General features: G+C 48.3%; 1 protein-coding gene across 1 annotated transcript in view; it reads right to left on the bottom strand.

Annotated features, from left to right (window-relative positions):
* Window positions 1–565: 565 nt before the first annotated feature.
* LOC138968772 (uncharacterized) overlaps window positions 566–17,532 on the bottom strand; it is a 30,149-nt gene continuing 13,182 nt past the window's right edge. The window contains exons 7-12 of the mRNA XM_070341415.1: window positions 17,014–17,120; window positions 15,356–15,503; window positions 12,323–14,667; window positions 4,237–4,274; window positions 3,150–3,398; window positions 566–1,146 (exon numbers count right to left, since the gene is read on the bottom strand). Coding sequence (XP_070197516.1) covers window positions 583–1,146; window positions 3,150–3,398; window positions 4,237–4,274; window positions 12,323–14,667; window positions 15,356–15,503; window positions 17,014–17,120 — 3,451 coding nt within the window. The 3' untranslated portion in view covers window positions 566–582. The remainder of the gene's footprint in view (window positions 1,147–3,149; window positions 3,399–4,236; window positions 4,275–12,322; window positions 14,668–15,355; window positions 15,504–17,013; window positions 17,121–17,532) is intronic.

The raw sequence follows: 17,532 nt of genomic DNA, 5'->3' as shown, positions 1-17,532 counted from the left end.
TCTAAGAAAAAAAAAAGTAATGGAACTTCATCAGACAGCAACAGACAATGAACAGGTCATCCATGATTAAAAGTCTCATGCTAGACCTGGTTGGCAACAGGAAAAGAATTGTGGCCACTGAGTAAGCCAATGCCATGTCAGTGAGTAGGACCCTGTTGTTGGTTAAGGCAAAGCCATCCCTTTATTTCAACATTAAAAAAACAGCCAAGAAAACAGTTTCCTGATGGAATTGATCCATGGTCCCTACAGCAAATTAGCATCCCTTGATGTTAATCATAGCAACAAACTAGTACGTATCAAAACAAATCTACACCACTATGACAAACTTGCCACAGAAGTAAGATCACTACAGCAACGTTGTACCCTACCCAACACTCCCTCCATGCTCCCCCCATAACACGCATAACCCTCCCCCACAAAAAAGGAAGTAATGCATCAATCAAAATCCTGCAAGTCTTGAAGGAAAGTCTGCTGCTGGCTACCCAACAGTCCCCACTCTCCCTCAATGCTCCGCCCTAACACCCCCTTTCCTCCCCCCCCCCCCCCCCCCCCCCCTCCAAGACATGAAAACCAAGTAATGCATCAATCAAAATCGAGCAAGTCTTGGAGGAGAGTGGGGCCCTGGCTAGCCATCAGGACCCCACCAGAGGAGTGTTTTTCGAGCGAAGTGGAGCACACCTTGGTGCCAGACACCTGGTCCTGTGTCCCCATCCCCCCCGTCCCCCCGTGGCTGCTCTGCATGTGTGGGTGGGGGGAGGAGTTGCTAACTACTCCGGGGGTGTGGGGGGTGTGGGGGGAGCAGTAGATCCCACCCGGGGTAGCCGGGTGTGGGGAGCAGCTACTGGCGACGGGATGTGGGGAACAGATAGATGACGAATACGGAGAGCAGTTGGCTGCGGCGTTGGGTGTGTTGGGGTGGGGGGAGCAGTGGGACATCCCCGTGGAGGAGGAGAAGGTGTTGCAGTCCGGGGTGGATGGGGTGGAGGGGGCGCAGTCGTTGAGAGCCAAGGTGGCGGAGGTGGAGCGTGGCAGCGGGGGTACGATGGCCAGCCGGCGAGGGGGGGTGGCCTGCAGCTGATTGTGGATCTGATGCTGCAAGCGCGACCTCAACACGCCCAGTTCCTCCTGCTGCTGCTCCCGTGTGGTCTGAAACAGTAAAAAAAACAGCTTATACACTCATTACGACTAAAAACAAATTCCTCTTTAACCCTTTTTTTCCTCTGATGAGAGGACGCCCTTGGGGTCAGCAAAAAGTGTCCCTATACTGCCTGTCATAAGAGGGATTGTTCTGTTGAATGGAGAAAAAAAAGGGGACAACAGGAAGCGTCTTTTATTGGGAGTTGTCCTCCCATCAGAGGGGCCTGAGATTACAGGGACCACCATACCTTGATGACAGTATGCCGCTGCTGCAAAGAACCAGTCCTCACTAACTAACAATTTAGTTGGACATTCTCTTCAAAGCTTATGCACTCGTTACAAACTTGACCCCTTTTTCTACCTTGATGATAATAAGACGGTGCTGCAATAGCTGCAGGAAGGCATCAGTCTTCATTAACTAACAATTTAGTTGCATTCTCTTCAAAGTCTGTTAAAGTCTCGCTGCAAGATATTGTCATCCGTATGTTTGTTTATCCTTTTAGGATCACCACTATTATGAGTTATTTCTAATATGCTGATTGTTAGCAAATGATAACAGGCATGTCGAGAAAAAAGATATCAAGCATGAGCCTTTCAGGCGAATGCTGATATCGTTTGTGAGACATGCCTGCTATCATTTGCTAACAGTCAGCATATTAGAAATAACGGTTTTATTACCGTTTATTTCGACCAAATGAAATTTCGAAGCGACTGCGCGAGTTAGACAGAACATCTGCAATGGGAACTTGAGCGCTGCTACCTGATTATGCCTGTCAGTCAAAGAATTCTCGTGACCTGGGTCAGCCAATCTGAGTCACACACGTGACGTGATGAATATTCACAGGTCAAATGCGTTTGACACACAACAATCTCACAAGATAAACCATGTTGAACATGCGTTTCGGTTGCTTCGGTTTTTCTTGTTGAACAGAGAGCGACAGATTTAGAACCGACTCCGGACAGATGGGAAATGACGTAAAGATACATTTGACATAAAGCGAGTGACGCAGTTTCACTTGATTTTTCCGAACTGTAATCATTTAGATTTCAAGTGAGCGGGTCGGCATTGCACACTCAGAGGGTTAGGTTGTGCCTTGCCGCTGTTCCGTAAAGCACCAACCGACAAAACTCGCTTTTCGGTATTTTTTAGATAAAGAAAGTATTATCTGACAGTAATTGAAGTGTCATTCTTTAGAATAAATCACGCTGATATTGTTGATTTAAATTTTTACTTTGTCTTGTTTATTTTTAGCGTGATAAACAAAAAGGGTCCCTGCCTGAACGTTATAACATATAGAATCCGTCCTGATTGGTCAAAAAGCCATATGGGGCACTGAATTAGTAATAAAAGCTTATAACTTGTTGTTGATCCTTTACATGCGTATTATATATTATATCCATACATTGTTGAATAAAACACTGTTTAAACCAAAGCTTATGCACTCGTTACACACTTAACCCCTCTTCCTACCTTGATCACAATAAGACGCTGCTGCAAGAGCTGGAGCAGAGAACTGACAATTTTGTTGGACATTATTTTCAAAGTGTATGTACTCATTACAAACTTAACTCCTCTTCCTGCCCAAAGGGTTGGTAGAGCACTGGACTTGTGATCCCTAGGTCACAAGTTCGAATCCCGGTAGGGACAGACACGGGTCAACTTTATGTGCAGACTCAGAGACGGTATCCATATCCCACCCCCGTGTCACCACAGTGGCACATAAAAGACCTTGGTCATTCTGCCATAAGTGCCCCCGCCACCTTGATGACCATAAGACGCTGCTGCAGGCACTGCAAGAGGGCATCAGTCTTCATTAAGAAACAATTCAGTTGGACATTCTCCTCAAAGTCAAAGCTTAAACCCCTCTTCCTACCTTGCACTGCACCAGCCTTCAATAATTTACTTGGACATTCTCTTCAAAGCTTATGCACCCTCTTTTCCCACCTTGATGACAATAAGACGCTGCTTCAAAGCTTAATGCACTCATTACAAACTCAACCCTTTTTCCTACCTTGATGCCAATAAGACGCTGCTGCAAGCGCTGCAGGAGGGCAGCGGTCTGCTCCTCCACCGGCTCCTTGTCCCTGGAGTGCTGCACCACTGTCTCGATCTGCTGCAAGACGCTGTCCTGCGATGTCAGGTTGCTGGCCAGGTGGTGGTGCTTGCCCAGCAGCTGTGCGGAGAACATGTGCAGCTCCTCCAGCTCTCGCTGTGTCCAGCGGCCCACCAGGCGGTCATTGGTCACCCCGTGCTCAGGGAGCTGTAAGCATACACTGATGCAAGTGAAAAACGGTTAGGATGTGATTCTTTTTTCTTCTTTTGGGGGGAGGGTGGGGAGGCAGTGTACAATAGTTTTTAAAGAAATGTGTTTTCTGTGTGTGTGTGTGTGTATGTATGTGTGTGAGTGCGTCTGTATGTGTGTGTATGTGAGTGTTCATGCCTGTGTACAATTTTGTAAGTGTGCTAAGAACGCATGTGAAGATGTCCTCACATGGGAAAATGAACAATGTAAATTTAAATAAAGCCTAAAGGGTTGGTAAAATTTTGACCGGTCAAACTGATACAGTACAGCCTCTCATTTGGAATAGATTGTAAGTCAGACCTGTTTACCCCCATAAGTTTTTTGGAGTAATGCTCAGCCCCAAAAATAGTAATCCTGGCACAAAAATAGTAATCATCCAGCATTCGTCGCCAATTACAACGCACATGACAACTGTGTCTGCGAAACGCAATCATGCACATATATCCATCATTCACAAACAAAACACAACAATGCCAAACATGTGAATTGAAAATCGTAGTCTTGACACGGATAGCGGAATGGCGTATTTTTTGCAGAAAATCGTAATAAATTACGCCAAAATCGTAAGGGTAAACAGGTCTGGTAAGTCATACATTACTTAGTGACTGGTGAAAATGACAGACAAGAGCTCCGACATGTATGCAACTGCAAGTGACCTTAACACACCCCCGCCCCCCCCCCCCCCCCCCCCCCCCAGCATTCTTCCAGGTCTGCTTCAGGTCCTGCCTCTCAAACAAAGTTAGTAAAATCAGTACTAGTGGTCACAAAAGCGACAAGCACACACAAAATGCTTTACCTGTATGCGACCTTTCTTGGCTGGCACACCACTACCATCTGAAAATAATCAGAAGCGTGTTAAGTTGAATCAAATGTCGGAAATGACTACAGTATCTAGACTTATGACACTGCTGCTGTGTGTCATTGTAACATTTCTACTGCAGAAATTAACAAGTCGCGTAAAGCAAAATCTATACTTAAATTACTAATTGTCAATCTGTGGGCCTTACAGAATGAAACGAAACGCACTGCATATTTTTTCACCAAGACTAGTAAATCATAGGCTTGGCATAAACCATGCGGTGGAGACAGAGCTGTCTATCTCTACATTTAACTTATAACTTTGACCTCATTTGCAAGGAAAATTCTGACATTTCTCATGTACAGTGGAACCTATGTTTGAAGACCTCCACAGAAAATCGGGTCTTGTTTGTTTGTTTGTTTGTTTGTTCGTTCATGGGCTGAAACTCCCACGGCTTTTACGTGTATGACTATTTTTACTCCGCCACTTACATACGCCGTTTTCGGAGGAAGCATGCTGGGTATTTTCGTGTTTCTATAACCCACCGAACTCTGACATGGATTACAGGATCTTTTTCGTGCGCACTTGGTCTTGTGCTTGCGTGTACACACGGGGGGTGTTCGGACACCGAGGAGAGTCTGCACACAAAGTTGCATGACTGAGAAATAAATCTCTCGCCGAACGTGGGGACGAACTCACGCTGACAGCGGCCAACTGGATACAAATCCAGCGCGCTACCGACTGAGCTACATCCCCGCCCCAATCGGGTCTTAAAAAGGAAGGAGTCTTAAATGGGGGTAATTTTAGTTTTACAGAGGTTAAGAACAGAAAGTCCAAGAAAACAAGGTCTTATGGGAGGGAGTCTTTTAAATTGGGGGATCTTAAAAGGGGGGTTCTACTGTACTCTTGTACAGGTTTAGGTTTTTACACAGATTTGGTACAGTGAAATCGAAAATTTTTATCTAAATTTTGATTTGATTAATATACTTACCCGAATCACATGATTTGCATTGACCCACTTCGATGCTTAGGTTATGATAAAAGCTACCCCGTCTAGGTATAAGGGGAGCAACCCCAACTAAAAAAGTGACTGCACCAGCATGACTGACACCCTGGGTTACGTCCCATGTAGCCTACTACGTCATCAATGGTGCTGGTCACGTGATACCCCTTCAATCGACTAATAGAACATTAAAATATCGAGCGGGGCAGGAGGGAGGGAATTACTCATGTGATTCGGGTAAGTATATTAATCAAATCAAAATTTAGATAAAAATTTTCGATTATAATTACATATTCTTACTCCGAATCACATGATTTGCAGATAACTCCAACCAGGAGGTGGGTAAGATCAAAAAAGGTTCAAACTCACCATCAATTTCTGGAAATGCACTGGCCCGCTGCCACCAAGGCAGGCAGGGACCTTGATCCATCGTTACAGAGCGAAGCAATGTCTCTCAGATAAAAGCTGATGAATACATCGTCTGATCGCCAAAAGGCTGTATTCAAGACTTCGCTCATTCTGTGGGACCGCAAGACGGCCAAGGAAGAGGCCCAAGGCAGCAATGTCTCCCTATTAAACTGATAAAGACAAAAGCCGAGCACCAGTAAGCTGTGTGCAGGACATCATCCAACCTCCCAGACCGTAAAACGGCCGAGGAGGAGGCCCAGGCCCTGGAAAAAGAGCTCGGGCTGAGCCTAGGGGAAAGATAGCCGAAAGCGACGCCAAGGCGGAGGGAAAGAGAATCCCTCGCCAAAAAACAGGCCCACTGCCAAACATCAGGGAAAGAGCCGGTGAGAAAGAAAACATCTAGCTCACTCTAAAACCCTTGCCAGGAACTGGCCCACTGCCAAAAGACAGAACGAGGACCGAGAACCAACCTAAAAGACAGTCGCAATGCCGCTCAGGCAAAAAATGCGAAAGACAGCATCAGAGAGCCCGTAAGCTGTGCTCAGCACTTCTTCCCATCTCCTGAACCATAAAAAACAGCCCAGAAAGGGGCTCAAGTCTTGAATAACCCGAGCCGAGTAGAGGGACAGACAAGCTGCCCCCCCCCCCCCCCCTTACTATTGGAAGGAAATGCCAAAAACCCTGGAAACGACTAAGCGTAAGGTTGACCGATCATAAATGAAAAGCACCAACCTTCCCCAGGACCGTAAGACAATCATGCCAAAGAAAAAGCCTTGGCATGGAGAGAGGCCCGAAAGGCCGGAGAGATAACGGTCAGCTCCAGAGAGGAGTGACCTGTTTCCTAGAAAGAGAGAGAGACGTCTGAGTACAAAAAACCAGAGTCAAACTCCAAGAAACAACTCAGAAGAGACGGTCACCAGAAGTCCACTACCAGTCCATGCAGAAGCACAGAGGGAGGTAAACAGAGGAAGAAGCGGCCTACGAAAAGTGTAAGCCGCCAGCAGAGCGGAGAACGCGGTGACCAAAGCCTGATGTGACCGGTGACTCTAACCGAAATGACTAAGGTCAGAGTGATCACAAAGCAGTCTGCTTGTAGGTAAATGAAAGAAAATCAAAAACCCAAAACAGAAACGAGACTGGAAAGGAAAACAGAAAACTGTGAAGCTAACCAGCCTTAAGACTCCCTGAACGAGAGTCCTCAAGAAGAAGGGCCCGAAGCAAAAATCGCGGCCGACCGAGCCCAGAAAATTCCTGAGTCTGGCTGAAAAACCAAACACGTCTGATACCTCAGAACCGAGAATCAGACACGGAACACAACAGGCAAGAGTCCGAAATAGATGCAAATGGTAGAAGGGTGACCTTAACAGGCAACCCACCCCACCGGAAGTCGACCCGACTCGCCTCATGGCAGGATGAGGGAGAAGAGGAAGACACAAATTCTAGAGACACGGAGACCGTAGTCGCCCATGCCAGGCAGGAGACTATTACACGAGCTAAGGCTGAGAGCCGGAACGCCCGTAGACCTGCCATCAAAGATGCTGGGCTGAAAGCCCGCACCAAGAAACCAGGAAATTAACTAGACCTCCACCGAAAGGGGAGGGTTAGCCAATAAAGCTGAGAAAAGTGATAGGCCACAAGAATGACCCCTCACCATGCATTGCTAAAACCAATGCAAACTCAGTAAAATCTGAATGTAACTTCCGAGGCCAACTCAAGTAAACCTTAAGTTTGGACGAAACACCAGAACCAGTCCGATCGCTAGAGAAAGACAGAGTCTAAAACGGCGAAAGACCCACAAGGACCGAGCCCAAAAGAGCAAACAACAACCACCACCACCAACGGATGAAATGGCCGTTGCACCAGCCGAGGCTAAAAAACCCGGATGCCCTAAAGCCGGCTGTTGTTCCCAAAAAGCACAGACTAAGACGTCTGTGAAAGGAAGAACCTCTCCGGATAAACCTGAGCTGAGGACTTAGCCTGAAAAAGCTGAGTCTGCTTAGGTAGAGCCCGTTTTGCTGCTTCAAAGTTTGAAGAGCAAAAGAAGAGACCTGAAGGTCCCTACAAATCTTTATCTCCTTGGAGGCCAGGAGGCCAGGGAGGCCTTGGATGCCAGGAGACCTTAGAGGCCAGAAGACCTTAGAGGCCATGGAGGCCAGGGAGACCAGGAGGCCTTAGAGGCCAGGAGGCCTTGGAAGCCAGGAGACCTTAGAGGCCAGGAGGCCTTAGAGGCCAGGAGGCCTTGGAGGCCAGGAGGCCTTGGAGGCCTTGGAGGCCAGGAGACCTTGGAGGCCAGGAGACCTTGGAGGCCAGGAGACCTTGGAGGCCAGAAGGCCTTAGAGGCCTGGGAGGCCAGGAGGCCTTGGAGACCAGGAGGCCTTGGAGACCAGGAGGCCTTGGAGGCCAGGAGACCTTGGAGGCCAGGAGGCCTTAGAGGCCTGGGAGGCCAGGAGACCTTGGAGGCCAGGAGGCCTTAGAGGCCTGGGAGGCCAGGAGGCCTTGGAGACCAGGAGGCCTTGGGGGCCAGGAGGCCTTAGAGGCCAGGAGGCTTCAGAGGCCAGGAGGCCAGGAGGACTTGAAGGCCAGGAGGCCTTAGAGGCCAGGAGGCCGAAGAGAGACCCATCCACCAAGGGTGAAGAACTAAGGGTGTCTCTCATTGATTCCCCACAAACTAGGAATGGGCGAGGAACAAGTCCCGTCTGTACATGACCATATGGGCATTGTGCAGAGAGGAGGGCCTTCTCCGCTCTAAAATCGCCCTAGCAAAGGTGGAGAAAGCATCCCCTGCGTCCTGCTCTTTACTGAGTGTAAAGGGCGCCAAGGACTCCGTAAAGGAGTGTCTCCGAAATGGAAGCAAGTTCCAAAAGCTGTCTGCCCACTTCCTCAGAGGGGAAGAGAGTCTGCTCAGAGAGCAGGGGACTCGAAACGTTCCCCAAAGAAGAAGTTCCGGCGTGACCGGCAAAGGTGCACGCAGAGGGGCAAAAGACGACAGCAAACTCCGGGACATCCTGGGCAAAGGCAACTTCCTCTGAGCCGCTAATGTCCCGAAGCTGGGAAGGCCGGAGCCTGAAGCCCCTTTCCTGCAAGTCAACGGCCAAACTTCACCCCTGACTAAGAGGAGGATGAGAGGCGTCGAAGACCAAAGGCACAGGAAGTGAGGAGAACGGCAGAACCCACTACCAAAGTGTGTGGTAGCTGCTAATCCGCCTGAGGCAGGGAGCCTGCAAGCCCAAAGGGCACTGCTGACGAAAAAACCAGACTCAAACCAGATGGGACCATAGCAGGTCCACTATCCAGTGAGCCCCCACCTCCGGCCGGAGCCAGAAGCGCAGAGGTCGCGCACGATCGCCGACATAAGGCAAGGTTCAAACCGAACGTGACCGTAGTCTGTGCACTAACCAGTGAACCTACGCTTCCAGCCGGAACCAGAAGCAAAGCTGTCGCGGACGACAGCTGAAGTAGGGCAAGCTCGAACCAGAAGTGACAGCAGCCTGTGCACTAACCGGTGAGCTCACCTTCCGTCCGCAGCCAGAAGCGCAGAGGTCGCGTACGACCGCCGCCGTAAGGCAAGGTTCAAACTGGACGTGCCAGTAGCCTGTGCACTAACCAGTGAACCGATACTTCCAGCCGGAACTGGAAGCACAGCCGTCGCGTACGACTGCTGCCGTAGGGCAAGGCTCGAAACCGGACGTGACAGCAGTCTGTACACTAACCAGTGAACCTACGCTTCCGGCCGTACCCGGAAGCGGCGCTGTCGCGGACGACTGCTGAAGTAGGTAAAGGCTCGAACCAGAAGTGACAGCAGCCTGAGCACTAACCAGTGAACCTACACTTCCGGCCGGAACCGGAAGCCCAGCTGACGCTGACGACTGCTGACGTAGGGTAAGGCCCAAACCGGACGTGACAGCAGCCTGTGCACTACCGGTGAACCTACACTTCCGGCCGGAACCGGAAGCGCAGCTGCCGCGGACGACTGCTGACGTAAGGCAAGGCTCAAACCGGACGTGAACGTAGTCCGAACACTAGCCAGTGAGCCTTTTACTTCCGGCCTGAGCCGGAAGCAGCTGTCGCGGACGACTGCTGACGTAAGGCGGGGTTCGTACCGGACGTGAACACCATCTGCTCACTAGACGGTGAACCCCTACTTCCTGCAACAGCAGGAAGCCCAGCTGTCAGAACCGACTGCTGGAGTACGGAGAGGTTCAGACCTGACGTGAACACCGTCTGCTCACTAGCAGGAGAACATCCGATTCCGGAAACCGGAAGTGCAGCTGCCGTAAACGGCTGCTGCAGACACCAACCTTGTTGTGGCCGGATCCCCGGAGGGACATGCACTGTTGCGCTACCGCAAGCGGAAGGCAACAAATGCCGGCCAGGAAGAGGAGAAGAAGATCCCCAAGGGACCGTCCAGAAACATCACGGTGGACAGCAGCCTGGTCCGGAGAAGACCCAGAGTCTGAAGGAGAGAACGTCGCCTAACCCCCAGGCGGGGGGCAGAGCTGGCGACGAAGTCCGCCGCGGCAAACCTCGCGAACGAGGGAATCTATTTCTGGAAATAAGCAAAAGATAAGTGCAGACCCCAGAGCCCTAGACTCTGGAGCCGAAACAGACGTAAAACGACAGCCTTAGAGGCCAAAACGGACGGCTGAGAGCCAGACGGCCGATCGTCCGTAACAGAAAAAACGGCACAGAACAACGTAAAAAATTGCCTAAAATTGTGCCAACATGAACAACAAAGGAGTTCATCAAAAGAAGAGGCTGCTGAGGGATAGAGCTTAGCAGGGCCCAAGCCCTACCCTCGGCCTTAGCTCCCTCTAATTCTCATTAACGGCCAAGTAAGCACCGAGAGAAAAATAAACAAACAACTGAAACTAGCAAAGTCCGAACGGACGCCAACCTTTCAGAAGCCAGCAAAGAGGGCAGCTAAAACCAGTTTAGGAGCTACCAAAGGCAGCTAAACAACTAGCTATACGAAGAGTTAAGCGTCCGAGAACGGACGAAAAATCAAAATAACAACAACATGCTAGCTAAAAATGGCGACCAAAGAGGAAGCCACAAGTCTGAAAATAATAAAGTCCTTACAGACACAAACATTTCAGAAGCAAGCACGCAAAAAGATAAGCACATACGTAACAGCTACCGACGGCAGCTACAAAGCAAGCTACAACAGCGTTAATAGCCGAACACGGCTAAAACAACAGAAGCCAGACAACGTGCTAATGCAAATGGCGACCATGAGGAAGCCAAACAACTGCTGAGAACTTCAGAGTCCAACAGACATGCGAAATTCACAGCAGAAGCAATAAAATATACAAGAAAATATGAACGATCTCACCAGCTGCAAGCCAGCAAGAAGTAGACGGGGGCCGAGGCCGGAGGGTGCCGTAGACACAAAACCAGCCAGAGCAAAAGCGTACACAACCGTCACCCTTGAGTGATAGTAGTCGATTGAAGGGGTATCACGTGACCAGCACCATTGATGACGTAGTAGGCTACATGGGACGTAACCCAGGGTGTCAGTCATGCTGGTGCAGTCACTTTTTTAGTTGGGGTTGCTCCCCTTATACCTAGACGGGGTAGCTTTTATCATAACCTAAGCATCGAAGTGGGTCAATGCAAATCATGTGATTCGGAGTAAGAATATGTAATTATAACCCCCTTATAAGACACTCCAATTAAAGACTTCCTCCATTTTAAGGACCTGCTTGTTCAGATTTTCTGTTCATAAGCGCTGTAAATTTACCTCCATGTCAAGACCTGATTTTCTGTTCATAAGCTCTGTAAATTTACCTCCATGTCAAGCAAGACCTGATTTTCTGTTCATAAGCTCTGTAAATTTACCTCCATGTCAAGACCTGATTTTCTGTTCATAAGCTCTGTAAATTTACCTCCATGTCAAGCAAGACCTGATTTTCTGTTCATAAGCTCTGTAAATTTACCTCCATGTCAAGCAAGACCTGATTTTCTGTTCATAAGCTCTGTAAATTTACCTCCATGTCAAGACCTGATATACTGTTCATAAGCTCTGTAAATTTACCTCCATGTCAAGCAAGACCTGATTTTCTGTTCATAAGCTCTGTAAATTTACCTCCATGTCAAGACCTGATTTTCTGTTCATAAGCTCTGTAAATTTACCTCCATGTCAAGACCTGATTTTCTGTTCATAAGCTCTGTAAATTTACCTCCATGTCAAGACCTGATTTTCTGTTCATAAGCTCTGTAAATTTACCTCCATGTCAAGACCTGATTTTCTGTTCATAAGCTCTGTAAATTTACCTCCATGTCAAGACCTGATTTTCTGTTCATAAGCTCTGTAAATTTACCTCCATGTCAAGACCTGATTTTCTGTTCATAAGCTCTGTAAATTTACCTCCATGTCAAGACCTGATTTTCTGTTCATAAGCTCTGTAAATTTACCTCCATGTCAAGCAAGACCTGATTTTCTGTTCATAAGCTCTGTAAATTTACCTCCATGTCAAGCAAGACCTGATTTTCTGTTCATAAGCTCTGTAAATTTACCTCCATGTCAAGACCTGATTTTCTGTTCATAAGCTCTGTAAATTTACCTCCATGTCCAGACCTGATTTTCTCAGATTTCTGAAGGTCTTAAAAAAGGATTTCCACTGTTTATGTTCCCATAAGTTTTCCATCAGATCATTTCCTGCAGGAACTTACCACTGTGCTGCTGTTTCTCCTCCTCTCCAAGGAATGTGTCAATGGAGCTGTCGACGCTGGGTGGTCCCATGGCCCCTTCCAGCTGGGACACAGACCGTTTTCTGGAGAACGGGATCTGCTGCATTCCCTCGCGACAAGGGCTGCCCATGGACGATACCGATGACCTCTCCGACCGCATCGGAGACTGTATCCGACCTTTCAGAATGTTCTCCAGAATGGATTGATCTGTGGAGGTAGAGCCTGATCTGGGAGTAGTGTTTCCCACTGGCATGCCCCCCTGGGAGCTTGGGGGTGTCATGTTTCCTTGGACGACATTTCTGTTGAAACCTCTCGTCTTCCAACTTCCATCGGAATTTGTGGAAGTCGGGTGTCGACTCGTGTTTCCGTGAGGGTTTGCAGCCGTCCAACTTCCATCAGAATTTGTGGAAGTCGGGGGTCGACTCATGTTTCCGAGAGGGTTTGCAGCCGTCCAACTTCCATCAGAATTTGAGGAAGTCAGGTGTCGACTCGTGTTTCCGTGCGGGTTTGCAGCAGTCACGTTTCCCTCTGCCACTCGAATAAAGCATTTGGCGGTAAAGTTCCCGCCCGAGCCCCCCTGCGGGCCAATAGATGTCAGGTTTCCAGCCATACCTCCATGATTTCCAGCCATACCTCCATGATTTCCAGCAATGCCTCCATGATTTCCAGCAATGCCTCCATGATTTCCAGCCATACCCCCATGGACACTTCTAGGAATCATGTTTCCGACAGCACCTTGGTTTGGGCTACCGTGCATCATATCTCCTTCCAGACCCCCATTAGTGTTTCTGGGGGACACACTAACACTGGCTCCCATGCCTTGCTGCCGACTTCGAGGAATCACATTTCCCTCCATACCGCCTTGATGATTTCTTGGTGTCATGTTCCCTTCTTGGTTCCCCTGAAAATGTCGAGGGGTCATGCTTCCGTAAGAACTTCCAGGCGTGAGATTTCTGTCAGCGTTTGAATGATGCCCGATTGCTTTTTGGCTGGGTACACCCTGTTTCATTTCTGACCAAAAATCTTCATCCAGCAAGGGCTGCTTTGGGCTATTTTTTGACACATTCAGGTTATGCAGGAAATTTGGCTGAGCACCTTGGTGGTTAATGGTATTCTGACCTTGACTGCGAAACAAGTGATCCTGGGTGACGTTCCCACTGTCTTGCAGTTGAAAGGGCAGGTCACAGTTAATCGTGGTCTGGCTCTGCTGGTTGTCATTGAGTACGGCACTGTCGTTTTTCAGGGCAAAAGCACTGTCTGTTTGAGCGTACAGATCCTGTTTGTTGATAGTATGGCACGGCTGTTTGTGTTTCACAGTATGATACTGGCCCCTACCCCGTCTTGCGGGCCCGCCATGCCCCTCGGAGTGCATGCCCCTGGGACTGGTGTGGGAGTGATCGTACCCCGGGCTGGCCACTGATTTGGGCGACGCCAGATACCTGGGGTTGCCGCTGCCATAGCCCATACCTGTCGGGGTGCAGGGCTGGGGTGAGCACATGTTTGACTGGGGTGAGCACAAGCTGGACTGCGGTGAACACATCATTTCACTGGATTTGGACTGACCACCGATACTGGACGCGGGACTGCTTTGACCCATCCCTCCTTGCCACCAGTTGCTGCTCTGCTGGGGTGGGTCTCCTCCCACCCCGACACTCACACTGCCCTCCCCATTCCACCCTCCTTCTAACGTCAGTGACATGGCACGAGCGAGAGCGGCTTTTCCTCTGGAGCCGCGAGGTCGACCCCGTGGCCTTTTGGGGATGACCGGCACAGTCGCAGTCCCGTCCAGAGACATGACTCTGTTCAGACCACGCCCCCTTCCGCGACCTCGACCTCTCCCCCTTCCTCTTCCCCTTCTCCCGGAAGGTGCCCCGCGCAAGCTTTCTGGTGAGATTGTTTCCAAACCAGCACTGAACGGGCTGGTGGCACACATGTTCTCCAAGCTCACGGTCTGGCATGAAGCCGATGTTTCCGACTTCCTGTGAGCGGCGGGAGAAGGGAAGCTCATGGGGGAGGAGGATAAGGAGCTGGTGTGAGCGGCCTGACTCATCGGACTGGGCATGGGGGAGGTGGCGGAGTGTCGTCGCGACGGGTCACTGGGCAAGGACGAGGACAAGGCCACGGCGATGAGGTCTCCTTCAGCGGTGCTGGCGTGGGTCAAACACTGTGAGCTGCTCACAGCGCTGGCCGCCGAGGCGGCAGACTGAGCGGTGAGGCGAGTCAGCACCTTGGGAAAGTCGAGCAGAAGCCAGGACTGACCCACATCCGACTGCACCGCATGCACTTCCAGCTGGCTGCGTTCAAGCATTGCTCTCCCTTCCACTTTGCTGTGTAAAAACAGATCCAGAAAATGTTATAAAACGACTGTCAAAGATTTCCTTCACCCTGCAGGGAAACAAAGATATTGTTACTAAATGTTCTGCTTCATTCACATTCCTCTCCCCTTCACTTTGCTGTTTAAAGAAGAAATCTTTTACCCTTGGGAAACAAAGATATTGTTGCTGAATGTTCTGCCTCTCTCACATTCCTCTCCCCTTTACGTTGCTGTTCAAAAAAGATATGTAGAAAATCTTATAAAAGACTTCACCCTGTAGGGAAACAAAGATATTTTAACTGAATGCTTTGCCTCACTCACAATCCTCTACCCTTCACTTTGCAAATGAAATAACAGATGCACATAAATCATCAATCCTGACAAATGTACAACCAAAATCAAATAAGTTCTTCATCCTGTGGGTAAAGAAAGACAATTACTGTAACTGCATGTTTTGGTGCGTTCACCCCCCCCCCCCCCCTCTTTGCTGTTGAAACAAGAGATGCAATACAAAAAAACATCAATGGTGTCCTTCATTCTGTGGAAACAAGATATTGTGACTGCATTATTTTTTTAACATCCAGTCTCATTACAGAAGACCAAGAATTAGAATCTGATTAAAACCAAATTAGTAAAATAAAGAATTAAAATAAATAAAAACGAGAAATTAGGAAAAAAACAAAAAACACACTACTGCTTACCCAAGCACAGTGCAGAGGGTGAGAATGAAGCGTGGCTGACCGCTGTGGGGGTGGAAGGCCAGCCGACATCGTGTGTGGATGACCTCCACTCTCTGACCGCTGGTCAACACTCTATACACACTGCACACCTCCCGGTCCTGGGTCAGCACTGCACAGGGTTATGCAACATATCATTAGAGATATACATGGAGCAGGGAAATGGCTTCAAAACCAGTTGTCTCTGTAGGCGTGGGTTAGATCCCCTACTTCGGCAAGATATTTATATTCAAGAGTCAACTTTGTGCAGACTCTCTTTGGTTTCCAAACAACCCTGTGTGCAAGCATGCAGGAAAAAACAAGTCGCGCAAGGCGAAATTACTACATTTAGTCAAGCTGTGGAACTCACAGAATGAAACTGAACGCACACTGCATTTTTTCACAATGACCGTAGTCCGCTGCTTGTGCAAAAGGCAGTGAAAGTGACGAGCCTGTTCAGCGCGGTAGCGGTTGCGCTGTGCTGCATAGCACGCTTTACTGTACCTCTCTTCGTTTTAACTTTCTGAGCGTGTTTTTAATCCAAACATATCATATCTATATGTTTTTTGAATCAGGAACCGACAAGGAATAAGATGAAATTGTTTTTAAATTGATTTAGGAAATTTAATTTTAATCATAATTTTTATATTTTTAATTTTCAGAGCTTGTTTTTAATCCGAGTATAACATATTTATATGTTTTTGGAATCAGAACATGATGAAGATTAAATAAAAGTAATTTTGGATCGTTTTATAAAAAAATAATTTTAATTACAATTTTCAGATTTTTAATGACCAGTCATTAATTAATTTTTAAGCCTCCATGCTGAAATGCAATACCGAATTCCGGCCTTCGTCGAAGATTGCTTGGCCAAAATTTCAATCAATTTGATTGAAAAATGAAGGTGTGACAGTGCCTCCTCAACTTTTACAAAAAGCCGGATATGACGTCATCAAAGACATTTATCGAAAAAATGAAAAAAACGTCTGGGGATTTCATACCCAGGAACTCTCATGTAAAATTTCATAAAGATCGGTCCTGTAGTTTAGTCTGAATCGCTCTACACACACACACAGACACACACACGCACAGACACACACACACACACATACACCAGAACCCTCGTCTCGATTCCCCCTCTATGATAAAACATTTAGTCAAATGTAAAAAGGGGTAGCGCCGTACTGTATGGCAGCTCGCTTTTCCCAGTGAGAAAGCAGCCTGAATTTCCATGAGGGTAACCTCACAGGACCATACGAAATCCTATTCTCATTCTTATCCTAGAAAGGCAAGGATGGAAGTTGGCAAAATAGAAAATCGGGATGGTAAAACAAAGTGAAGGGGCATCAATCTTGAGGGGGTCCTTGGTCTTTGGTCATTGATGCATACTTTTCAAACAAAATTTTTTTTTTTTAGATCTGATGCATTGTTCTGACCTCTTGTCGGTTGACTCGGATGTTTTGACTTTTTATGGCTCTACTGACTGAAGGATTTTTTTTCGTAGCCAGGATCTATGCATATTTTCAGTTCAGTCGCCCCCCCTCCCATTATAAGACTCCCTCCTTCCTGACTTTCTCCTGTTTGTGGAGGTCTCAAAAGGGGGTTTCCACTGTACGGAAGCAACTGAAGAGTACCAGACTTACCTCTGTGGTGACCCAGGGCAGCGATCTGAAGATCCTTGGGATGCACGAAGTTGTACAGCGACCGCCCGCACAGCTCCTGGGGCATGTAGCCCAACACTCTACACCACCTTTCAACAGAAAAAAAAAGTGTATGTAGATAAACGAATGAACACACACAGTACACCTATGCCAACACACACAGTACACCTATGCCAACACACACAGTACACCTATGCCAACACACACAGTACACCTATGCCAACACACACAGTACACCTATGCCAACACACACAGTACACCTATGCCAACACACACAGTACACCTATGCCAACACACACAGTACACCTATGCCAACACACACAGTACACCTATGCCAACACACACAGTACACCTATGCCAACACACACAGTACACCTATGCCAACACACACAGTACACCTATGCCAACATGCATGCACGCAAAGTGCCACCCCTCTACTCCAAATGCAAACAAAAACATACTAAAACAGAGCTCAGTCACTCTACCAGAAGTGCAGGTGGC

Source organism: Littorina saxatilis, linkage group LG6 (assembly GCF_037325665.1).
Source record: "Littorina saxatilis isolate snail1 linkage group LG6, US_GU_Lsax_2.0, whole genome shotgun sequence".
NCBI lineage: Eukaryota > Metazoa > Mollusca > Gastropoda > Littorinimorpha > Littorinidae > Littorina > Littorina saxatilis.
The sequence above is the reverse complement of the archived record's forward strand: the minus strand, read 5'-3'. Positions and strand labels throughout refer to the sequence as shown.